The sequence below is a fragment of the Mauremys reevesii genome, linkage group 1 (genome assembly GCF_016161935.1).
Source record: "Mauremys reevesii isolate NIE-2019 linkage group 1, ASM1616193v1, whole genome shotgun sequence".
In the NCBI taxonomy this organism is placed as follows: Eukaryota; Metazoa; Chordata; order Testudines; family Geoemydidae; genus Mauremys; species Mauremys reevesii.
In genome coordinates this window covers 47,997,372-48,023,591 of record NC_052623.1, presented here as the reverse complement: position 1 = coordinate 48,023,591, position 26,220 = coordinate 47,997,372, and the positions used below count along the sequence as shown (strand labels likewise).

The 26,220-nt window shown below is 43.5% G+C and overlaps 1 protein-coding gene across 2 annotated transcripts in view; it reads left to right on the top strand.

The window, feature by feature from the left end:
* MTMR6 (myotubularin related protein 6) overlaps positions 1–5,820 on the top strand; it is a 32,625-nt gene extending 26,805 nt beyond the window's left edge. For both annotated transcript variants that reach the window (XM_039493133.1, XM_039493127.1), the window contains exons 11-14: positions 1,450–1,650; positions 2,679–2,813; positions 2,900–3,026; positions 4,604–5,820. In XM_039493133.1, the coding sequence (XP_039349067.1) occupies positions 1,450–1,650; positions 2,679–2,813; positions 2,900–3,026; positions 4,604–4,864 (724 nt within the window). In that variant the 3' untranslated portion in view covers positions 4,865–5,820. The remainder of the gene's footprint in view (positions 1–1,449; positions 1,651–2,678; positions 2,814–2,899; positions 3,027–4,603) is intronic.
* Positions 5,821–26,220: the final 20,400 nt, after the last annotated feature.

The window sequence follows — 26,220 nt, the reverse complement described above, 5'->3', positions numbered from 1 at the left end:
CTGTGTGTTTTGTTACCTGACGCTTATTCAAATGCCCATGGGATAATTGTTTCCATATCACAAATATAAACTTCAGGGCTACCAAGAATTGGATGACAATAGAGAAAACAGATAAAAGTTAGCAAGTGAGGCTCCTATGAGTGTCCATCGCTGTGGTGTCCTCACTTTGGTTGCCCTAGAACTGTGAATCCTGCAGTAATTGGGCATCTAACTCATTGAGCTTGATGGCTTGGAGCTGCCTGTGTGTGTGTAGAGACTGCAGCACTGATTCATCACTTTTCTTCAGCCATTCAGAAAGTATTAAACTGAATTGTGCTGTAGGCTAAGGAAGCTGCTGAGTTTGTTACAATGTATTTTTTTCTTGAAAAATACATTACTGAATTTGAAAATACCACTTAAATGATTGCTGTTAACTGTCAGATGTTTGGTTGATAAGCTCCATATACATTTAATTTATTATTGGCTCTGTGAATTCCCAATTCTTTTTGGTCTTTTTTTTTTATTCTTGGTGTTTTGGAGCAAAGTCCTGCTAGCTGTGGTAGTTCACATAGTAAACCTGTGGTACGGCTACACTGCATCTGGGAGTGGGCCTCCCAGCCGAGGTCCACTGACTTGTGCTAGTGGGGCCTGTGCTAGCACACTAAATATAGCTGCATAGATGGTGCTTTGACATTGTGGCTTGGGCTGAAGCTCATGCTCTGAAGCCCCCCACCTACCCCCAGGCTTCAGAGCCCAAGCCGCAATGTAAGAGCACCATCTACATAGCTATTTTTACCATACTAGCACGGCCCCCCCCTTGCAGAAGTCACTGGACCTGGACTGGGATTCTCACTCCTAGATGCAGTGCAGGCAAACCCTATCTGCTCTGACAAAGACGGTGGGGAGACTACCAATTATTTCATGTTGGTAGATTCTGAATGTGCAGTACTGAGGCCTATCACAATATCAGATGTTAAAGAGCTACTTAACTAGCCTTCTGTTGTATATTATTCACTACAAATATAATTGTATGTCCATAATGTGATGCTGAAAACTCAGGATGAAAAGGAAGTATTATCTCAACATGGATTTAGAAGCCAAATTTGACACCATTTTTCCTCTAAAACCAGGTGATTTACTCTTGAGCTGCGTAAACTGAGCTCATTGATTAAATTAAAAATCGAAAACAAAATTGTCTCTTTTGTGGATCTGCTATTCTAGCCAGGTAGGTCCATGAAACATGGTGTTTTGTCCTGGAGTGCCCTTCCACATCATGAGTTATCTGGGGTGGAGCTGCCCTACAGGTCTTAAATATGTACCTTATTGAAATGAATGTATTTCCTGATTGTCCAGTCAAAATAAATGCAGAAGATTTTGTCAGTGTTTTTTTTTTTGTTTGTTTTTTAAAGCTTATTCACATTTAAAAACAATTTCTGGATTTCCCTGATGTCTTTGTGGAACTTTTTGTAGATGTGGTCAATTGGATGGTGACCCAAAGGAAATCTCTCCAGTGTTCACTCAGTTTTTAGAAGGTGTGTGGCATCTCACAGAGCAGTTTCCACAAGCCTTTGAATACAATGAAGCTTTTCTCCTTCAGATCCATGAACACGTCCATTCATGCCAATTTGGAAACTTCCTTGGAAACTGCCAAAAAGAGCGAGAAGAACTAAAGTAAGCTGATTTATTGCAAATGTTCTTCATTTACTCCAGTAAACTAAGAACTTGTATAAATCTTCAGCTGGGACTCAATAAAAGCAACTAGACATGATCTATAATGGGGAAAGAGTAGCTGAACTGCATTGGAAAGCAACAATCATTCTCACATGTCTGATACTAAAGACCCTCTTTCTAATTTTGAAAGGAAAAAACATATACACACATTTCATAAAGGAAAAAATCAAGGCATTTTTAGATTTCCCACCCCCAGCATTTTTTTCCAAAAATGATTTAAGTTAATGAGGGGTAAAAACTTAAGTCTGATCCCATTCTCTTTCTATTTCAGAATTATTCCTCCTTGTACATTTATTACTATTTTGTCCAGTAATCTGAAGTGCCCAAGGTTTTTTTTGTTTTTTTTCCCCTCAGAGTCATTTCTTGAAACTATGAAAAGCATTGTTTCCTAAAGCACTATTTAGCTCTAAACCCAATAATAAATTTAGTATTTTTGTTTATTCCTGGGATATGGCTAAAACTGAGGTATAGGTGGTGTGGAGCTCAAGATGTATAACAAAAGGACTGGAGAGAGGTCCAAGGAGCCTTAGATTAAGTCTTCTTTTAAAAGGGGGGAAGATTACACCCTGTAATGATACATCTTGTTACTATAATTCTCATAGAGAATATGGTGGTGGCTAAAATAATCACTCCGTTTTATTACCTATATTGTATACAATAAGTTAAATGTTCTTGAAGTGGTTAGTGATGTGAGAACTGTTTCAGAAATTCCATTATCTCAAGAATATTTATTTGGTGCTTGGCCGCCCGGGTGAAAGGGAGTTTTATAAATTCATGAGATGGACAGATAGAAGAACTGGGAAGTCTGTCTCATTCTAAATTCATGACTGCATTTTGGGCAATTGTGGAGGTGAAAAGGAACAGTCTAGTTTGGATTTATTGTTTTGACTGAGGCGAACTGTAAGACTGAGAGCTAGTATTACTGCTTTTTACCCAGTGTCTTGACGTTCATTTCTGCTTACCTTAAGATTGAAAGAGAGAACTTATTCCTTATGGCCATTCCTTCTGGATGAACAAAAGAAGTATATTAATCCTCTATACAATCGAGATTTTTCTCAGAAACTTGTCCTCTTGGAGCCTAACACAGCGTCCTTCAATTTTAAGTAAGTTTCAGTAGGTACATTATATTTGCTTCACTTCTGTTGTTAGACTAGCTTGTTAAAACAGTTTTGTGTTTTGGTACACACAGGTTTTGGAGAAATATGTACCATCAGTTTGACCGAACTATGCACCCCAGGCAATCTGTATTTAATCTCATCATGACCATGAGTGAACAAAATAAACAACTGGAGAAAGACTTTAAAGAACTGGAAGCTGTGAGTATTGTAAAATAAGAAATAAACTTATTCTGAGATCTAAGTTCATTTTCATAATCTTATAACAATGAAACTTATAGCCTTATATGACACAGCACTTATTATGTGTAGCTTTTTTAAAGTAAAGTTTAGTTTGCATTGATTTTGTTGTGTGTCTGGCATTGGGCAGTCATACAAGATTACGTAGGCTCCAAACATTTTGCTCTTAAACTGAAATCATTCTGTCCGCCTGTTGTACTATGCATTGTCCTTTGGTAGCAGGAAAAGCTTCACATCAGAAGAGCAGTTCATTTAATACTGATTAAATTCTCTCCCAGATAGATATATACTGTGTGACTAATCACCCATCCTTCAAATTGTGCATCCTTTCTCTATAATATCAACCAAGGAGGACAGAAATCTTTTAATTACCTGAGCCATTGTTAATATGGCACAGGTGCCTTTCCTCCCTCCTCTCTCCACCATTCTCTCCTGATCTTCCAACTGGGTAATCTAACTCATGCTCAACCCCTGCCTTTTGTTGGTCCTTTTCTTCTTTAGTTCCACCATTACAGTAACCTGAAGATCGGGGAGTTGGGGTGGGAGGGAGGATGTCTCTGGAAAGATGTCTCCTCAAAATACGGCTAGGATTTGTAAGGACTATAATAGATCCAACTGGAGATGGGTCAGCCTACGACAGGCCACAACATGCTCACAGTGTGACCACCACCAGGTCGCTTTTTGTGCAGCCCTTTAAATTGGTATCTGGCAAGTCTATTGTAGCTAAGTGTTGTCACTTATTCTAGTACAAACTTGTGAAGCAGGATTTAGAGTCGATTGATTTTTTTTTTAAGTTAAATAAAATATAACTTTTTTATAGTGATCAGTTAAGATGCTGAAAATTTGAAATTAAAATGTCGTTAACCATCCAAAGTTCTCAAAGGAACAAATCAGTGTTGCTATTTGTAGCAAAAATCTTGGAATGCCAAATTGAAGTTTCTCTCCTTCTGTGTATGATACTTTGGGAAGCAAAGCTTTTTAAGATAAGGATTGTTAGGCTAATCCTGTCATAATGTGTCAGATCCAGATTAAGTAATCTGAAAACCTCATCTTTAAAGCCTATAATTTAATCTAAAATTTTGATATTCTAAGACATAATCTCAAATATTTTATATGTCCTAACGTCTTGATTGTTTTTTAGTAATTATCCACAGTTGCATGGAAATTCGCAACAGAATCTTGACCCATTTTAATTTATTATACTCTGCTTTGAAAGGGAGTGTTTTGGCTTCCTGATGTGGCCAGATTCTTGGGTTGAATGTTGAGAAATGGTTTATTTGTTACAGTTTTTGTTATACATTTAGCAGGATTTTTACATAATCGGTGTGTCTAACCACTTTGAAAATTCCACTCTGCGTAGCTGGGAGTTGGTGTACTGTTATGATACTGCTCAAAAGGCCAAACCAGCCAGTCAGGACGTGGCTTTGGACAAGTGTGTTGAAAGTCGTCTAATTAGCTTGGCTTTTAATTTTTATTTTTATCCTAGGTAATGATGGGTACTAGAAATAATAATTTTAATAGATCCTGTTATATTTCAGAAAATGAAACAAAGAAACAGGCAACCAGAAGAACTCCTCACTAAGGAACCATTGCAGTCTGTCCATCCTGCTTCACCAGCACTTAAAACTTCTCCGTGCTTTAAGAAGGAGCAGCCTCTGTTACCAATGAAAGACTCCATTCGGACTATAGAGGGCAGCAACACAGCAGACAATCGCTACAGTGAATACATGGAGGAGTTGTCAAAAGCTGAGCCTGCTGTTGTCAGCTTGGAGTATGGAGTGGCAAGGATGACCTGTTAGTGAAACATTGAACAGTGCTTCTTTTTTCTAGACTGACTGAAATACAAGACAGATTATTGTGAGGATGGTCTATTGCTGCATGACCAAAATCTGATTTGTATAGTAGTGAGCTTTGTTACTGTAGAATAGAACAGCATGCTAATTGTTAACGAAAGTGTTTGTTGTTCTCTTGAGAAATAATTGAATTTAGCTGTATTTAAGGAAAAAAACATTGGGGCATTCAATGATCCTTAGCGACTTAACCAATTAAGGAGTGGTCTGTTTGGATTTAACAAGTCATAGTTTGCTCTAGAGTGAGTAAAACAGTGACATTACTTTAAGATGTGTGCATGGCAGCCAAACACAAATGGCCTTTCAGAACTAATTTTAGCCGGGCAGGAAAAACTTGACAAACATTCTATTTTAGAAACAAGTTATGTGTATATATAGCATACAGTATAAATATGTATACTCCTATTTAATTTTGTCTTTCACTGCTAACTTTTGGTGTTTTAAGTGCCATAAAAAAGTACAGTATATTTCAAACTATAAATAGCTGGCCTTAAATTTGTCAAATCAATTGCCTTCTTGTCCTAGACTATTGCGGGCTGTAACATGACTCTGTTTACATTTGTATTTGCTTGAATTGTTCTTGCTCCTTAAAATGGGATCAGATTTAGGAAATGTAAAAAAAAGCCTAAACAGTTATGCTATCAGCAAATGAAGCTATAAGAATGTTAAATCTTACGCTGAATATTATTCTTATATTTCCTATTCCTTTGTTGTTTAAAATTATCATAGATTGGGCAACTTTTGTCAACCTAGAGAATTAATGGATTGACAGCATAATTGAAACTGATTCATGTGTACAGTTTTTAAAATGTTGAATTGTGGCAAGATTTGTAACTTGGGCACCAGTGCAAAGGATTAAAAATTTGGAGAGGTTTTATTAAACTAGCACATTGCTAATAACTGAACAGTGGTCATGGTCTCTTCAGGCTGTTTAACTATTAGACCTGCAATGGAGTTTGCAACTGCATAAGATTCTCTGGGTTACAGTGGCAGAAGGGAAAGTTCTAGGAGCAGCACTTAGTGATTTGCATAGTTTTCAAACAAAATCGCTGATTTTTAACAGAATTCCAATATAGAATCATAGCACTGGAAGGGACCTCGAGAGGTCATCTAGTCCCCTTCACTCATGGCAGGACTAAGTATTATCAAGACCATCCTCTCATGAGAAATCTGTATCTCATGAGAAATCGAGGTATTTTTGTATTAAATTAGTCTTTCATTTCAATAAGTTTCAGTTTTTAGTGAGAGTCCCCTTTAAAGAGACTAAGTTTACAAGACGACACAATCCCACTTACCTAAATCTGCAGATGGTCAGTTTTGGATGATTGTGGGTGGAGCGCCAAAAGACTGCTATTGGCTCATGAGTAAGGAGCAGAAGGAATGTACTGTGTTTCTCATAGAGGTAAAATAAAATGTGTCCCTAGATTGCCTTTCATGTTAACTTCCACTGAATTAAGAGGCTTTGCCTGGGTCTCTTGTTGTTTGCAACACTTTCTCAGTTGTTTCTATTGCCCAGGTCAGGAGGGGAATTAGGTTTGAAAACAGTAGTAGAAGAAATGTGAGTGCCAGTTCTTAAGTAGAGGTATAAACATTACAAGCCAAGGTATTAAACTCCCTAGGGGCCTAGGTGGCATAGTAGGTTAAGGCCACTGGCTTTGTACTTCTGGGTTCAAATCCCTTTTGGCTATAAGTGAAAATGAGTTTAGTCTCATTCTAATTCCTAAAGTCTCTCTCATTAAAATTGCCAGCACACCACACACAGCTTGCCACAATTGGCAGTCTCTCTCTGCCCCAAATGAGATCCAGGACTGTAATAACCAGGGCAATGCAGGTCATGATCAAATTGCATTGGCAAAGCTGTCTGGGAAAAATATGACAGTGTCTGCCTGCATCTATCCAGTGTATAAATCAGCTGCCCATTTCACTCACCACATTAGACAACTTGGTGTGTAAATGAATGTTTGTCAGAATCTTTTTATCACTCAAACACCTTCCTGATGTCCATCACTTTTCAGTAAAAGAGGGGTGGGGGGAACATCCTTCTATATAAATAGTAAGACTGCACATTTTTTCCTTTTCAACCATTGATTGAGTTTGTTTGCTGCAAACCTGTAAGACGCCAATGTGCAAAGGAAGGCTTTTGTGCCTTACCGGCCAGCCCCATTTGTTATGTCATCTTGGACTTGTAGTTTCCCATTACAGATGATCTCTGATATTAACCTTGTTTCTTATTACAGTCACAAAACAAAGACTTTAAAAATAACCAAGGTAGGTGTATCATTTTGCACTGTTTGTCTTTACTTTCAGCTTTTATGGTGGGGTGCCACATATGTTGCTTTTCATTGTTATTGCTTAGATAACAGACTCTAAAATTTGTAGTTTACTAAACTCTTCTGTTTTGCAAAACATTGTGGGATGATATTTTTTACTCAGGATGTGTACTGATATGGCTGTATCAGTTTCCTTTTGGTGATGCTAAAATCAGCCTGTTACCAATTCTTCTTGGCCTCTTGTCGAAGGGGCACCTTTTGGAACAGAAGGAATCAGTAGGTCCCACTGTATTTTAGATCTTGGGGTAGACCTCTTAAGTCAGCCTTGAAATATAATTAAAAATTACATGCTCAAGCACAAAATCTGCTTGGTGAAGACTAATGATCTTTCACTTTCCTGTCCAAAACAAAAATTACTCTCCTCAAATGAGTAGATGAATAGAATTTTATTAGCTGTTTTGAACAGAAGCTTCTTGCTCACCCCAGATAGCCCTTTAGAAAACCTGCCAGTTCAGCCTCCAGAGTCACCAGTTGAAGAAGCCCAGGGAGGGAGGCAGCTGTCTCTTCCTCCTCTCACCAGGTAGATTTATGCCCAAAGCACATGGGACCTGGGATGAAGTACGCTCTAGCATAAACCTTGGCACTACTCCCATGAGCTAACCAGTTAGCCTGGTGGGGCCATGCAGTGTCCTTCAGGAAGGTTAGAGAAGAAATTAAGGGAACTGGTGGTATGAAGAGCTGTGACAGAAGTTTTCCAGGAGGAAAAGGGGAAAGGATTTTAATTCTATCTTACTGTATTCAAGAGGGTGGGCCTTTCTGTTGCTAGTAGAAATGCTGCTCCAACAGGAAATGCTCATAATACACTTCAGGATAGAGAGCACTGGATTTTCTCTTTTGATCTCTGGTCGTGTGGGTTGGTGCATAGACCAATTCAGCATGCACACTTTAACTTTTGTCTCAGGTATTGTAAGGGTGATCTGGCAGGTCCTGCTTCATCTGTCATGAAGCAACTGCAGCTGGAGTCTGTCAAGGCTGTGTTACGATTTGGGAAGTTGTTAATAAGGATTTTAGATCTTCTAAGAAGTGGAGTGTGATTTTTGGGGGGGGGGGGGGGATCATACTTTGGCTGTGTAGAATAATGGTAGATAAACTGAGTGTGACTGAACTGTAGTGTCCTTTTTCTGTTACTCAGAAATTCGACTTTGAAAATCTGTGAAGGAAATGCTTTCTGTCATGAGACACTGGGTTTAATTTTAAAGTGGCCTTGGGTGGAAGGTGTAGTTGAACGAAAAGACCTTTTTTTACGGGGGTGGTAGTTAATTATAGTGGCTCTGTCCTTTTTATTACCATTTTCAATATCCAACTGTTCTATTTTGTAGGACAACTGCCAAATCAGCATACTAAGAAATTAAGCAACACTGAGCTGAGCTTGTGCATTTTTCACACACGTCCAATTACTAGTGACCTAAATCTAGGGGGGAAACAGCCTGAAGTCTAGCGAGTCCATTTACAAAATAAAATACGCAAAAGCAGACCTTCCACCAAGCTGCCCATCCCTGGATTTTCCATAGAACAGTCATCCTAATGTAAATGACTGTTTCAGATGAAAGACTAAAATTAAAGCAGAAGATAAGCTACTGCTTTAACTGCACAGAATAATACATAGTAGAAAGTAATTGTAAGAAATGGCTATTATGTATCCTTTCAGTAGCAGTTTTCAAAGGCTTTTATATCACACTCTCACAGTGGTACACACATCTGTAAAGCTCTGAGATAACTCATTACTCTGACACTGGTACATTCTAACAACTGCGCATCCATTATGGACTTAACAAAAGACCCCACAGCTGTCCTATCAAGAGAGGGAATGAGGCCAAGACACCACGGCTTATCCACTATCCTCTTATGAAAAGTGCCATAAATAATCTGAAGAAATTCCATGTATTTGTGGGGCGCTGTGGTGGTGGTGGGTTTTTTGTTTTGGTAAGTGAATGCTTGTGGAAAGTATGGGGCTGGCCCTAATGGATGATGAAGGCCTCACTCCACAGAACAAGTATAGCATAGGTAGTATAGCTACCCCTGGAAGATAAACCCATGGGGGTTCTATTAAATTATTCAGATTCTTATTTTCAAAGTGGATAGTTGCTCACTCTAATGCTAACTTGTCTAAAGCTCGGTGACGGTCTGAGTGCTTATTCAGATTGTGCTCAGGGCTTTAAGGATCTTCTATGCAGTCCATTCAGATCTGCACAAATGGAAGACCATGGACCAAGTGTCCTTTGTACTTTATTCCAGCTTTCAGGGCTCGATCCTGGCGTTTTGCAGAATCCCACCATGACCCATAATATGACTAGGAAAGGAGGGAGGCGAGTGCTGCCCAAAGGATAACTTACTGCAGTGCTTGGTATTTGTGTATCATTCAAGCACAGTGGGCATCCCAGTACCTGGGGGCCTGGCACAAGGTCCCAGAAGCACTGCAGTTATGCACTCTAGCACTCTTAATGCCTTGTCTAAATGCACAGTTGCACTGATTCAAACTGTTTGGACACTTTAACATGCTTAAGCCTGACTTTATCTTTGTAGTTTTCCCTGTTCAAATACCATCTACACATAGAGTTGCACCAGTTTAGTTAAATCAGTGTAACATCACCACTTCAGGCAAATCCATGACACTTTTGTGTATAGACCAGACCTAAGTAAAGAGGCTTGACCAGGGCACTCATTATGCTCTCTAGCTACATAGTGAGGGAGCAGGAAAATATGAGCAAGGGATGGCACTACTTAAATATCCACCACCACCTGTAGCCCAGGGATGGAGGGAATGGGTTAAGAATACTTCAGAAGTCCAGATTGGACCCCAGAGCATGTCAGGCATCCTTGAGGTTGAGTACTTTATTTTCCAAGTCTATATGGAGTTGTTTTTTTTCGCCTACTACTTCAGGTAGGAAATGACTTAAATCTTTTGGTATGTTCTGGTGGTGGCAGCATTCAAAATACAGGGTAGTATTTTCTGAAATCTTGCTGTCAGTTTCACTATCCTGGTCATTTATGCAACATTTGTAAACAAAGGGGCTTACAATTTTGATACCTACTATGAAAGTCTTTTCCATTTTGACAAAGTGGATGCTTACACAATGTATTCTAATCTCTAGCTAACTTTCCAGCCACATGAATATATTTACTCCCATTTATCTTCATATTGGGTTTTTTTTGCACATAAGCAGACAATGTTGGTAAATGTTTTGTTTTTCATGGGAATAGCACTTACGTTCTTCAAGAGCAGCAACCCTAGCTAGCTTGTTTGCTTTATCTATCATCTGATCCTTTTCAACAGCTTGCCTGTAACCTCTTTAACAAACATGTTTCCCTCTCAGAAAACTTGACTTAGTGTCCCTTTTCCAGTTCTCAGGGATCTTACTCTGAACTAGTGAACTTGAAAAACATTTGCTTTGCCTTTGCTTTTCAGGGCTTGGCGTTTCAAGAAGCTAGTGCCTCTAGACTCTTTAATAAAACACACTTTAATGTCAGATGCAGCTGATTAAAGGAAAAATATTCAACAAATACTGCATGTGATTAAGGAGGAGAAAACTATCTTCATATGTAGGATCCCATGCAAACAGACAGGCTACTTTATTTATTGCGCTATGTATCACATCCTGTAAAAGTCACGTATACCTTTGTCCTGGAATCACGCTTTGATGTAGACCAGTTGAAAAAAGTTAGCAAGCAGAATCTTGTAATGAATATTTTATTTGTATGTACTTTAAAAATAAACAAGGTCTAAAATAAAATAAAAAAAACATGATCTTGCAAATCTGACAGTGGGATTATGAGTTCATTTACTTCCAAATCCACACACACAATGGCAGTGAATAGTCTTAAGTGTTGATCAAAATTACTTTATGGAAAAATCTTGTACCAGATGACAATACCGAACATCAGTACATAAATCATCCTGTAGTCTATCCAATCATTATATTGGTTGGTTCAACAACTTTTAGATGCAGTAGACCACATTTGTATTACAGGGTCTGTTACATTGGTAGCATAATCTTGGTCAAGTTAGCTATGGAGAAACAGTTTAATCTAGTGACTTGAACGAGGCTCAGAAGAGGAGAGACACACCATGATTCTGTGTCACTTGGGCCTGAATTTTCAAAAGTGACATTGAATTTTCTCTGTTTCAAATGCTGGGTGCTCAATTAGACACCAAGAGTTTGTTTTTCAGAGGCCACTTCTGAAAAGTGGGCCTTGCTCTTTAGAATAGATTTCTAGTGTTGTGAGAATTCATTCATTAAATGTTTGTACGGTGCTTTCAGGCTATATAGAAGCAAAAATTTTGTTGTTCATTTAATGAACATAGTTGAATTCATTACTTCATAATGTGTTTTGTTGAGGAAATTGAAGTGCATCTCCACCTGTGATAACCATTTTATTTGTTTGGCAATACTCACACCGACTTCTGGCAGTGACAGCTGTTCGCGTTTGCTTGTCGCCCATGTAATTCCCTCTTTCTTAAGCCCTGTCTACATCTCTAAGGGACCTATTTACAAGATGGCTTCATTTTGTAGTGCAGATGGGGAAACTCATATGCTGAAGCCTTGAACTATCCAGGGCTTTAGTAACACAATTAATGTCCTAAGCTATACCACAAAATAGAACTCTGTTGTAATCAGCCCATAGTCACCACCATAGATGGGACATAAGGAGATTTCTGTGGCCAGATCTGAAGCATTAAAGGTGGTGGTTTATTTTAAAACCCCTATTTGAGCATTTAACCCTGCCTCACCCTTGGATGGCACTGTTCTGTGGTTGAGTCGCAGAACAATGCCAATTCCTAAAGCTTGTCTCATGTCTCATCAGACCTTGCAGGGGATGATATTGTGACTCATTTAAAAAAAATTAACTGAAGATTACAAAAAGATGTAATAGGCATTGATTGGATTCTCTGTATGGCAACAGTAACTAACTGAACTGAATAGTAAAGTCAACGAGCATGTACATTGATTGCTGGAGTTTTAGCACATGCCCACTTCTTGAATTGGGCACAGAATGTGGCATCAGCACATTTGTCTACAACTGAATCAAATCAATAGTGTGTGTGTGTGGGGGGGGAGGAGGATAATTGATTTTAGTAAGTTATCCAATAAAGTGTTTCTGTTTAAAGGTTGTGGGAAAAAAATAGTTCTCACTTCAAAAAAGTAATGGTGTATTTCCCTTTATAGTTTATCACAATCTATTCTAATGCTAGTTGTGCAAATGGTGGGAAAGGATAAACATCTCCACTATTTCTGTTTTGTTTTGGTCTGTGCTGGTTTAATTTAGTCTTGGTCCAGGCCAATCAAATAAAATTATTGCCTTAGCTGCCTATATTTAGGAAATAATATACCTGTCCCATACTTGACGTGGCCTAGGGCATTGATGCTACACTTGGTAGAGAGACAAAATTTCAACCATATGAGAGAATACATTGGACACCATGTCCACCTGCTTAGAGAGTGGGACATAAAACACATGCCTCAGTCCCATCAGGACAAAAATAGAGAGAAAAATCTATATATCCCTTATGTTTTACCTGTTCTGCCCAGGAGGTCTGATACTGCAACTCCCATTCAGGGCTTTGGCACCACTTGCCGCTAGTATAGAATTCAATGGATGTTCTCACAGGATTGAGCAGTTACACCAATATTCCGCCCATCCTGTGTACTTTCTGCACCACCCGTGGAAAACTAGCTGCCTAGATGCAATATGGCAGACTCGATTTTTGAGATGGCCCTGTTTTTGTAAAAGTCTGGCCCAGTGTAAGCCTTGGCTATGTTACAGATTCCTTCCTTGAGCCTTGTTTTTACACTCTTCTTGATTTGATACCAGCTACCATCATTGAGTTCTGCTATGATGGTTAGGTAAATGTGATTGTACATTTGCTTTGGAGGCTCACAGAGTTTGGAACACCCTCTTCTGGGGGACATCTGCAGCACATGCCCTGCCTGCCTGCTTTTGAAAAGCAGCTGGGAACACTTGTCAGATGCAGTGTAGTTGTAGCCGTGTCAATCCCAGGATATTAGAGCAGTGGTCTCCAACCTTTTTATGCCCAAGATCACTTTTTGAATTTAAGGGCAACCCAGGATCTACCCTGCCCCTTTCCTGAGGCCCCACCCCTTCCCCAAAGCCCAGCCCAAATCACTCCATTTCCCCGCCCCCGGCACTCGCTCTCCCCCACCCTCACTCACTTTTACTGGGCTGGGGAAGGGAGTTGAGATGTGGGAGGGGGTGCGGGCTCTGGGCTGGGGCCGAGGGGTTCGCAATGTGGGAGGGGGCTTTGGGCTGAGCCTGGATCAGGGGGTTGGGATGCAGGAGGGGGTGAGGGGTGCAAGCTCTGGGAGGGAGTTTGGGTGGAGGAGGGGCAGAGTGTTGGGGTGCAGGAAGAGGTGTGGGGTGTGGGCTCTGGGATGAGTTTGGGTGCAGGAGTTTGTGTGCAGGACTGGAGTGCAGGAGGCGGTATAGGATGCTGGCTCGGGGAGGGGGGTTAGGGCTGGGGCAGTGTTGGGGTGCAGGGGAGGGGGGTCAGGGCTGGGGCTTGAGGTGCTGGGGGGGGGGTTCAGGGTGTAGGAGGGAGCACAGGGCTGGGTTGGAGTGCTGGCTCTGGGAGGGGGCTCAGGGCTGGGGATTGGGGTGTGGCCTCCCTTCAGGCAGCACTTACCTCCGGCAGCTCCTGGTTGGTGATGCAGTGTGGCTGCTGCTAAGGCAGGCTCCCTGCCTACCCTGACCCCATGCTACTCCCGGAAGGGGCCAATGCACCCCTGCAGGTGGGGGCAGGTGGCAAGTGGCTCCGGGCACTGCCCATCTCTGCAAGCACCACCCCCGCAGCTCCCCTTGGCTGCAGCTCCATGTTCCCAGTCAATCGGAGCTGCGGGGGCTGTGCTTGCAGGCAGGAGCAGTGCGTAGAGGGAGACCCCTGGCCTCTGCCCATGGGACTGCACTGGCTGCTTCCAGGAGCGGTGTGGGGCTGGGGCAGGGATCCTGTCTTAGCAGTAGCCTCTCTGTGCCGCCAGAGATCACAATCAAATGGTTCGTGACCACTGTATTAGAGAGACAAGGTAGGTGCAGGGCCGCCCAGAGGATTCAGGGGGTCTGGGGTCTTTAGAGGCGGGGGGCCCCCACTTTGGCAGTAATTCGGCAGCAGGGGGTCCTTCCACTCTGGGACCTGCTGCCAAAGTGCCCCAAAGACCTGCGGCAGGACCCCCCCGCTGCCAAATTACCACTGAAGACCCGGCATGTTGGCAGCGGGTCCCGCTTTGGCGGTAATTCGGCGGTGGAAGGACCCCCCGCTGCCGAAGACCCAGAGCGGAAGAAGCTCTGGGAGCCCGGGCGCCGCGAGAGTTTTCCAGGGCCCCCAGAGTGAGTGAAGGACCCTGCTCCAGGGGCCCCAAAAACTCTTGTGGGGGTGCCTGCGGGGCCTGGGGCAAATTGCCCCACTTGCCCCCCCCCCTACCCCGAGTGGCTCTGGGTAGGTGAGGTAATATCTTGTATTGGACCAACTTCTGTTGATGAGAGAGAGAAGCTTTTGAGCCATACAGATCTGAAGAAGAACTCTGTGTGGCTCAAAGGCTTGTCTGTCTCGCCAACAGAAGTTGGTCCAATACAAGGTCTTACCTCACCAACCTTGTGTCTGGAACACTTGTCACAGGCATTTCCAATGTTAATCTATGACCCTTTCTCCTCTTTCTTTGATCCCATATTATTTAGCCTTTTTATCTGTTTCAGTAATCTGTTATTACTTTAATTATACAGTGGTGGAAGAGGAGATTGTATAGTATGAATTGAATATTTGTTTTATTTCTTGACTTATAGGGACAGCAAACTGATTTACTGTTACCCTGTTCCTTGGCTCATCTGGCCCACAGATAAATGCAGCATTGGTCTGTAGTATACTTAACAGGGAGATCACATATCTTGACTAGAAGAAATTAGTTCAGAAAGGTGGAACTTGTAGGGACTTGATTAACTCGTCTGGTCTCTTGAACTCCAAACGGCCAAAGACAAAAAACCCCCCCAAACAGAGAGAAAAAGTTCCCTCCTAGGAGTTTCAAATTCTCTTCCCTGATTGGTCCTCAGGTCAGGTGCCCACCAGGTACTATGCTTTAACCCTTTACTAACTATTCATGACACTTGACATCCCTGTTTTAGGGATGATGATACATAGCACTTTAGTGCTTTTCATCTACAGATCTCCAGGTCTATATAGAAGGATGGGTAAGTGCTATCACTGTCAGTTTATAGAGGGACCTGAGAACAAAAGTGGTGGTTGAGTAACTTGTCAGAGGTCACACAGCGAGGCAATGCCAGAGATGGGAATAAAAGCAAGTTTCCTGATTCAGAATCTGATACTCTATCTACTGGGCTATGCTTTCCCTTAACATCATGTAAATTTAATATCTTTACTGGCATTGTGATGGGATGGGCCCTCCTTCTAGGGTACCACCTGATGTACTGGGATTTCACTGAGCCTCTTACTCAGTCAGCCTGGGTTCTCTTTCCCTGCTTTGCTGAATTAGACTCTCTGGCCTCTTGCAACACACGCGCACAGGACCACACACCGCTGCAGTCCCAGACTGAAGTCAGCTCTGTGTGAGAGGACTCCCCCAGCAGTCCTGTGCACACCCCTTTTGGGAGTTAAACCCAAAAGAATACTGTCTTGCACTGTATAGAAAAATCTGCACCAAGCAAGCTCATAAAAATCCACCCTCTTCCTCAATGTGAAGAGAGATGCGCATGACTTCTTGGCCCTCTCCCCCATAAACTGTTGTATTATAAACAAGAAAAGTTTAACTACAGAAGGTGAATTTCAAGTGGTTAAAGGGATAGCAAAGAGAACAAAGCAGATTATCTTAGTAAATGAACAAAAGCCGCAGACTGATCTTAACACACTTAGATAGGTAGGATACAAATTCTCACTCAGTGATATACAGGCTGGCAGATTCTTAAGGCACCAGTTGCTTTGGCTTTCCCCGTTTCTCTCACACAGGCTAAAGATCTTAGCCTGGGACCATCACTTCTCACAGTTCAGTCTTTGTTCCTCAGGTGTTTTCAGATGTGGTGTTGTAGGGACAGGGAGGCCCCTTAATATTGTCATTATTCCTCTTTTATATCTTCCCCACAATTGCTGGAAAGCTTTTTTGCTTTGATCTGGGTCAAACATTCCCCATTGTGTAGAGATTTCTATTGCACACAGTTCCTGGGGTAATCCTTATTCTTGTGTGCATTTCTTTGTTAAGCCACTAACATTGTTTGGCCTCATCCAACATGGCATATGTGAAATACAGAGACTCAATCAATAATCCCAGCTTCAGATACAAAAATGATACATACATACAAATTGGATAAACACATTGAGTAAATCATAACCTTTCCAATGATACCTTACATGAGCCATCTTGCATAAAGTACATCTCCATTATGTCAGTCATATTGTAACCCTATTTTCATAAAGAATATGGAGTAAAAGATCACAGGTATTATTTATTTGGATTTTTTTGGTAGCATCTAAGAGCCTCCGTCATGGACCCAGGGTCCCATGGTACTATCTGTTGGACCAACTCAGAACAAAAGGTGGCTTCCTGTCCCAAAGAACTTACGCGAGGAATTGAAGTTGTGAAAGTTTTATCCAATAAGAGCTGTATTGAGCAAGTGTGTTTGCAAGGAAATCTACCACTCATGCCATCATTACTCACCTTGCTGATAAAATCCATTTGATTTATATAGCACCTTTTCATTCTGAAGGATCCCAAAGTGCTCTGCAAACTGTCCCTGCAACAATTATTTCTCTCACCACGGAATCCTGTGAACTGTTGAGAAGACCCCAGTAACACGATACAATAACTAAGGCAGGAAGTCACGCATGCTGTGTCCATTAAAAATTAACACCTACCAATATAGAAAAAAATGCTATGGTGTTTTTAGCTCAACTTGTCAGCACCTTATGTTTGAGTACATACTCTGCCTGAGTTGTCACTTAATGGATCAGAACTCTTCCTGCAGTGCTGGATATTCTTTGGGGTTCTCCCATCCAGGTATAGCCTCTGCTTAGCTCGTAAGATTTTATAAAATTACAGCCAGAGGAGTTGCAGCTGTGGGGTATATCAGTCTTTCATTCTATTAAGTTAAAGCTTGGGCACTTAGTCTCACTTTAAAAAACAAAATCTGTGAATGGGAACCCTGCTCTTTTTGCACTACACACTATATTCTGTGCAGTGGGTCATTGGTATCTAATTCCCTGGAAGGTTTATGTTCACAGTCTCAGCTTTGCAATAGTGTGGAGTCATGAAAAACACATGCAGGTGAGGATCAGATCTCTGATTTGCTTTTTCAGACCTCCCCGTGCTGTCAGAAGAACACAGAAGGTCAGTGCCATTCAGAGTTGGCTGAGGCGATCTCCAGTCCACTGATGTTCATTTTTAACCAATCTTGGAATACCAGAGAAATTCCAGATGAATCTTGTGCCAATATTCACAAAAGGCAAGTGGGATGACCTGGGATAGCTTGACATCAGTGCTGGAAGAACTAATGAAAAAACTGATAGGAATTCAATTGTTAAAGAATTAAAGGTACTAATCCAGGGGTGGCCAACTTGTGGCTCTGGAGCCACATGTCGCTCTTCAGAAGTTAATATGCGGCTCCTTGTATAGACACCGACTCCGGGGCTGGAGCTACAGGCGCCAACTTTCCAATGTGCCGCTTGGTGCTCACTGCTCAACCCCTGGCTCTGCCCCCACTCCACCCTTCCCGCCCCCTCCCCTGAGCCTGCCATGCCCTCGCTCCTCTCCCCCCCAGAGCCTCCTGCATGCCATGAAACAGCTGATCGGGAGGTACGGGGAGAAGCTGGGGGCGGGGAGTTGCTGACATATTACTGTGGCTCTTAGCAATGTACATTGATAAATTCTGGCTCCTTCTCAGGTTGGCCACCCCTGTACTAATATAATTGATGCCAGACAGTCAGCAACACAGTTGTATGGAAAATAGGTCATGCCAAACCGGATTTTGTCCTTTGATAAGAATATAAGTTTGGTTGATAAAGGTAACTGCATAGATTTTTGTAAGGTGTTTGAGTTAATACCACACAACATTCTGACTGAAAAATTGGCATTCTAAAAGAACAGCAGAACCCTGATAAATGGATTAAGGGCTGGCTTATTGACAGATCTCAAAAAGCAGTTATCAATAGGGAATAATCATTGAATGGGGGTGTTATGAGGAGGGTTCTGTGGGGATCAGTACTAGGCTGGATGCTATTCAACATTTCATCAATGATCTGGAAGTAAATATAAAATCGCTGCTGATAAAATTTGTGGATGACAAAGATTGGTAAATAAGGATGAGGACAAGGCAGGCACAGAGAGCTATCTAGATAGATTGGTAACCTGGGCCCATTCAAACAAAATGTGTTCTAACATAACCAAATGCAAAGTTACACATTTAGGAACAAGAAATGCAGGCCATACCTAGGGGTGCTGGAACAATTTGTATAGTGGGGGTGCTGAGAGCCATTGAACCAAACAGTAAACCTTGCATATGATGGAAACCACTTCAAGCCGGGGGTGTGACAGCCACCCCTAGTTCCAGCATTTATGGCCACACCTACAGAATGGGGGGCTATATCCTGGAAGATTTAGAGGTCATAGTGGACAAGCTCACAATGAGCTCCTAATGTGATGCTATAGCAAAAAAAGGGTTAGTATAATATCATGTTATAGATAAATGGGGAATAGTGAGCAGGACACTCATTTTGCCACTCAACCAATCTTGATCTGTGTCAAGGACAGCTATTATCATTCCATTCAGTTGTCACATCTTGGGAGTAAAACTCAACTGTAGTCTGACATACCAGAACACCTGAAACAGATCGATAATGCCTTCCTTCCCTCTAGCTGTTTCTTCAAAGCATTCCTGAGCATGGTCTCTAACATGTCCTGTCTCCATAGCAGCCAACAGGACGCACAAGAGAGCTGGTCATAAGGTGACCAGATGTCCCGATTTTATAGGGACAGTCCTGATATTTGGGGCTTTTTTTATATGGGCTCCTATTACCCTCCATCCCGTCCCAATTTCTCTCACATGCTATCTGGTCACCCTAGATGGTCAGTAGCAGTCCACAGGAGAGAAAATTCAAACTACAGGATGGAGTGGGAGGACCTTGCAAGGAGCGTATATAATCCCCACAAAGATCCTTCCAGCTCTTTGTTTAGTATCACTTCTCCCTGTGTAACCTAGGCTGTAAGCTCCCCAGGGCAGGGAGCTGTGTCTGTAAAGTGCCAGACACACTTACAGCACTGAATCATTAACAGTAATGAGGAGGGGTAACCTGGGAGGAAATCTCATGTAAAATCCCAATCCCTACCCTCTGGATGGTTGGATTTGGCAGCACACTTTTTTAAAGGCATGATAACCAGCTCTGACCTGCCGACAAAGTTAACATGGGCTACATGAAGGTATAGTATTCAGCGCTGAAAGCAGAAGGAAAGTGCAGTGCATGGCCAGACCCTTGTGTCTAGAGGTGGTGGTCCCAGTCTGTGTCTGAGTGGAGTTATTCAGAATTACGTGTACTGCGAGTATAATTCACCTGGAAATGTTTAGCATTATTAATTAGGAATTGGCAAATGGGTTCAGATAAAATGAGAATCAGCTGGAAATATCTTTTGAGCCCCTAGAAGGTTTTTGTCTCCACCTAGTCTAGTTTTCTTTCTGAGCTGCAGATTTTGAAACCAAATTAAGAACAGCTGCAAAGTGCCCGGATTCAGAGGTCTGGGTTGGCTTTGGCCTAATACATACATGGAAGACCTGGTAAAATCCCGCTCAGCTAGTTCAGCGCCTTCCATGACCCTTACTTAGGGTGGAGGCTTTGGCCCATGTAGTATAATCCCTCACTCAATAGAATGACTATTGCAGTATAGTCCTGTGCTCAGAAAGGCAGGATCTCCTATCTGCAGACTTCATGCAGACCCCCTATTCTTCCCAAAGGCTAAGGGTTTTGTGATTTTCCAGTTTCAGTCCATCTTTGCTTCCTTGGCTGCCTCTCTCTCTAACCTCCTGAATAGCTTGACAAGCAGTAGTACTTGTAAGGAATTGCAGGACACTTTCTGTGAAGTATGAGACAGTTGAACCAAGAAAGAGGAGCTACCAGAGTAGCTGTAGAGGCAAGCGAGGGAGCAGGGGAGTACAGAGAGTCAGTCATCTCATGAGCCCCAAACATCCACCTGGGAATCTGAAAGCCAGCAAAACAATCCATATTTCCACAAACAGTGCACCACATTTGTCTTTAGGTCCCATCATGGTCAACAAGATTGGAGACTATGACACTGCACTCCATGGGCAGCAGGTCACATTGGGGAGGTACAGCCTCCCTCAGCCTAACAGCCAGGCATGGCCCCACCCCCTGCTTACCACCGCTCCCTGTGTGCGGCTCTAGTCCTCCCACCCCCAGTGCTCTGGCTGGGGTTACGTGCCACCCACCTTCCCAACACTCCCGAGCTGGGGAGGCTGCAGCCACATGCTACCCACTTTCCTGGCACTCCTTTGGGACTGGGGGGGTGGGGGCTGCAGCCATGTGCCAGCTGCTCTCCTGGCACTCTGTTGGGGCTGGGGGACTAGCCTGGGGGGGGAACTGGGTGGGTGGTCATGGGGCTCTGGGCGGGGGGAATGATAGAAGAAGGGGTGGGGCTGGGAGCAAGCCTCCCCCAGTCAGCAATTCACATGCCACTCATGTTGCACCCCATATTCTTCATAGTAATATTATTATGATATGTTTATAACATAATGTGGCAAGGCACCTTCTTGGTCTCACCAACCTCCATTGCTTTTAGCCTTGGCAAGACAGGCTTGGGTAAAACACTCCCTCTTGGCTGTACAAGGGCAGTCCATTCCTTCTCTCTACCAGTCTTCTGGGCTTGTTTTTCTCCCTTATGGGAGAGACTGCAGCCTTCCCTCCTGATGATGCTCACTGCTCCTAACTGTGCCCCCCAGTAGGGTTTAAAAAGGTCTCAGGAAGCCCTTAGTTGGAATCAGCTGATTCTAACTGAGCTCAGGTAACTCCCTCTCAACTGATCCTAATTGAGTCTCTGGTAACCCCTTCTCAGCTGAACCTGACTAACCTGTAGCTACCCCTCCTCAGTTGATAGGGAGGAGGGCCTTTTAACCTTCTGGGACTGTTTTCTACCCCCCTCCTCCCATCGCTTGCAGCTGTCTGTCCTGAGTTTATCACAATGACCATAATGTATTTTATGCAAAATAGGTCATGTGAGATATCATTGGAAAGGTTATGATTTACTGAATATGATTATCTTATTTGTATGCATGTATCATATTTGTATCTGAAATTAGGAATATTGACTATATAACTGTATTACAAATGTGTTTACACCTGGGGAACACCCACTAGGCAAAAGATTCTCAGTCTATATGGCTGGATGGGAAGGGCACATTCAGGTTGATAAGCCATTAGGAGAAAACAATAGGTCTTAGAAAAAACTAATCTCCAACTGGGGAGTCTTCCTGAGGATGCTACAAACGGCCTCCGAGCAATGGCTGCTGTGGCACTACAGGGACTATACTACAGGCCCTACATGGTTACATCCATGTCACCTGGTACTGGACTCCATCTTGGAATACCAGTGTTTTTCCGCTGACTGGCATGGGAACCAAGCTTTGAGAGAAAGGGTTCCTGCCATATGCAAAAGCTATTTAAGACAGGGGATTGATATCATCATGAATCTTCACTGACTCCCCACCCAAAGAGACTCTTGGAAACACCTGAGGAACAAGGACTGAACTGGGGGGAAGTGCTGGACCTAGGCTAGAGGGATTTTTTTGCCTGTGAAAGGAACACCTGGGGTTTTTAAGCTGTAAGCAAGTGAAGCTGGCCCCTTAAGAATCTCTGCAGCCTGCCTGAATCATCAATTAGGGTGAGAATTTGCTACTTATATCTAATCTCTTTTGTATATTAAGATAAGTTTGCATGTTTTGTTTGTTTGCTAGGTAATCTGATTTGATCTGTTTGCTATCCCTTATAATCACTTAAAATCTACCTTTTGAAGTTAATGATATTTTTGCTTTTTCTAAAACCGGTGTGTGGGAGTTCATAACTTGAGGCAGAAAGCTGTTGTATATCCTTCTCCACATTGAGGGAGGGGGCGAATTTCATGAGCTTACACTGTACAGATCTCTGTGTAGTGCAAAATGGTATAATTTTGGGTTTACACTCCAGAGGGGGGTGTGCACATAAGTAGCTGGGCAGTTCCTTAGCTGTAGCCTCCCCATACAGAGCTGAATGCAGTGTCTGTATGTATTGCACTGGGTGTGTCCCTACCTGTATGTGTGCTGGAGCCTGGGAGAGGGCTTGGCAGGTTGGTCATAGCAGTACAGTGTAAAGGGAGCCCAGGCTGGTGGGTCTGGGGGGACTCAGTGATACCCCAGTTCCAGGTGACACCCTGGGGGGGAACCCATCACAGAGACCTCTGCTGTGAGGGGACTGCAAAAGAGCTAAAAAACTGGACTCCTCTCTAACAAAGACTATTTGCTAGGTACTGACAAGTGCTGGAAAAGCAGCCTTGGAAGTTTTGTGACTAGGCGACTGGCAAAGGGCTTATTAAGCACTGATCCATCGGTCCTAGGATTACTAAGGTGCGTCTGTGATTTATTTTAATTGAAATTAGTGGGTTGAAATTTTGCTACTCAGCAGGAAATTGTGATGGTCTTGCCCTGGAGTGGTGAGAGGCCCACAAAGAGGACACATTGCCAGGATGAGTGCCAGCTGCTGCAGATTCTTCCTTAACTTAGCTGGGAGAGCCCCTGTCTTGGATCAAATTCCAGGAGAGGGAGATATCCTACAGACTTAGACATGCACCAGATTAAATTAATTGATGTAGTAAACCTGTGTGTAATTATTAATATGGTACAAGTGAAAGGGATTCCAAAAATACTTTGGGGGGCTTTGATTTGCTTCCAAGATGCCTGAAATTCTATCTTTGAATTTTCTAGCTGAGTAGTCCCCTTGCAGCATCACTAGCATAACTGAAATGGGGGGTGTACTTGCCCCACACTGGTCAAAGAGGGGTTAACCTCGTACTTTGGGCAGAGGAAGCCATGCCCCCTGGCGCCTGCTGGGCATGCTCCAACTGGAGTGTCAGTATAAAAGGAAGCAGCCCAGCTCAGTCAGGGCTGACTACTGATGAGAGAGGATGTATGTTCCTGCCTAGGAGTTGCTAGAGCCCAAAACTGTGGAGGCCAAGTCTGCTGAGATCTAAAAAGACACTTAGCTACCTGTGGATATCCAGGAGATGTTGGAACCCTTGGGAGGCTCACAGGCTGGAGACCTAGGAGACATGGAGACCATGCCACTGAAAGATACAGTAGGAAGTAGTCCAGGAGAACTAGAGATAGTGCCTGGTCCTTCAGCCAGATCAAAGTCACATGTTGTGATCAGATCCCTGCTGACACAATGGTGAATACACTTGCTGATGTCAGGTCCAGGGCTGGGACTGGTGGAGTAGGCAGGGCCTTGGTCTCCCTACCCTGGCCACCCCCCAAGGGGTGGCCCTGTGAGGGAGGGCAGCCATATTGATTCTGTCCCCTAGGCTGCGTAGCCCTGTGAGGGAGGGCAGCTATATTTACTCTGGCCACTAGGACACAATAAAGGAAATATTTGCTGGCAGTCTGACTTTGAGGGGGGGCTTCATTGTACTCTACTTAGGGTATGTCTACACTACGGGATTATTCCGATTATACAATCTGTTTTAAAAAACCGGTTTCTGTAAAAAGTCGAGTGCACGCGGCCACACTAAGCACATTAATTCGGCAGTGTGCATCCATGTACTGAGGCTAGCGTCGATTTCCGGAGCGTTGCACTGTGGGTAGTTATCCTGTAGCTATCCCATAGTTCCTGCAGTCTCCCCCGCCCATTGAAATTCTGGGTTGAGATCCCAATGCATGATGGTGCAAAAACAGTGTCGTGGGTGATTCTGGGTAAATGTCATCACTCAATCCTTCCTCCATGAAAGCAATGGCAGATAATCATTTCGTGCCCTTTTCCCCCTGGATTGCCCTGGCAGACGCTATAGCATGGCAACCATGGAGCCTGTTTTGCCTCTTGTCACTGTCACCGTATGTGTACTGGATGCTCCTGACAGAGGCGGTACCGCAGTGCTACACAGCAGCATTCATTTGCCTTTGCAAGGTAGCAGAGATGGTTACCATCCCTATTGCACCGTCTGCCATTGTAAATTGGCGATGAGATGATGGTTATCAGTCATTTTGCACTGTTTGCATTTGGAAATTGGCGATGACGGTTATCAATCATTTTGTACCGTCTGTTGCTGTCATGGGTGCTCCTGGCTAGCCTCGCTGAGGTCGGCTGGGGGCGCATGAACAAAAATGGGAATGACTCCCCGGGTCATTCCCTTCTTTATGTTTTGTCTAAAAATAGAGTCAGTCCTGCCTAGAATATGGGGCAAGTGTACTAGAGAACCAGAGAGCTCAGCCGCTCCGGGTCAGAACCTCAGAGATCCCGCAGAAATGATGAGCTGCATGCCATTCTAGAGGGTGCCCCTGCAACAACCCCACCCATTGCTTCCCTCCTCCCCCAACCCTCCTGGGCTACCGTGGCAGTGTCCCCCCATTTGTGTGATGAAGTAATAAAGAATGCAGGAATAAGAAACACTGACTTTTTAGCGAGATAAAATGAGGGGGAGGCAGCCTCCAGCTGCTATGATAGTCCAGGCAGGACATTAAAGGGTGTGGGGGAGAGGAGCGCAGCCTCCTGCTGCTATGATAGTCCAAGGAGTACAGAATCTTTTCTTTAGACATGAAAGGGGCTCAGCCTCCAGCTGCTATGATGAGGACGGTTCCCAAGCATTATGTACCATCTGCCGGGAATGACCAGGAGTCATTCCCATTTTTACCCAGGCGCCCCCGGCCGACCTCATCGAGGCCAGCCAGGAGCACTCACGGGATGATGAGGACAGTTTTCCACCATTTTGCACCGTCTGCCATCAGGAAAGGAAGGGGAGGGGATGCTGCTGTTCAGCGCCGCAGCACCGCGTCTACCAGCAGCATGCAGTAGAGATACGATGACATTGAAAAAAGGCGAGAAACAATTTTTTTCCCTTTTTTTTCACGGGGGGTAAATTGACTAAATATATCCTGAACCACCCCGGACAATGTTTTTGACCCTTCAGGCATTGGGAGCTCAGCCAGGAATGCAAATGCTTTTCGGAGACTGCGGGGACTGTAGGACAGCTGGAGTCCTCAGTCCCCCCTCCCTCCCTCCATGAGCGTCCATTTGATTCTTTGGCTTTCCGTTACGCTTGTCACGCAGCACTGTGCTGAGTCCCTACTGTGGCCTCTGTCTATCATAGCCTGGAGATTTTTTCAAATGCTTTGTCATTTCGTCTTCTGTAATGGAGCTCTGATAGAACAGATTTGTCTCCCCATACAGCGATTCGATCCAGTATCTCGCGTACGGTCCATGCTGGAGCTCTTTTTGGATTTGGGACTGCATCACCACCCGTGCTGATCAGAGCTCCACGCTGGGCAAACAGGAAATGAAATTCAAAAGTTCGCAGGGCTTTTCCTGTCTACCTGGCCAGTGCATCCGAGTTCAGATTGCTTTCTAGAGCGGTCACAATGGTGCACTGTGGGATACTGCCCGGAGGCCAATACTGTCAAATTGTGGCCACACTAACCCTAATCTGACATGGCAATACCGATTTCAGCGCTACTCCCCTTGTTGGGGAGGAGTACAGAAATCGGTTTAAAGAGCTCTTTATATCGATATAAAGGGCTTCGTTGTGTAGACGGGTGCAGGGTTAATTCGATTTAACGCTGCTAAATTCAGTTTAAACGCATAGTGTAGATCAGGCCTTAGTTCCTTACTCTACTGTTACTCAAATGAGTGTAAATGGAGGCACACACACTGTTGTCATGGTCAGATGAGCTTTCAAGTGCCATCTAAACTAAGTAAAGAGATGTGGAAAAAGTCTGAGGATA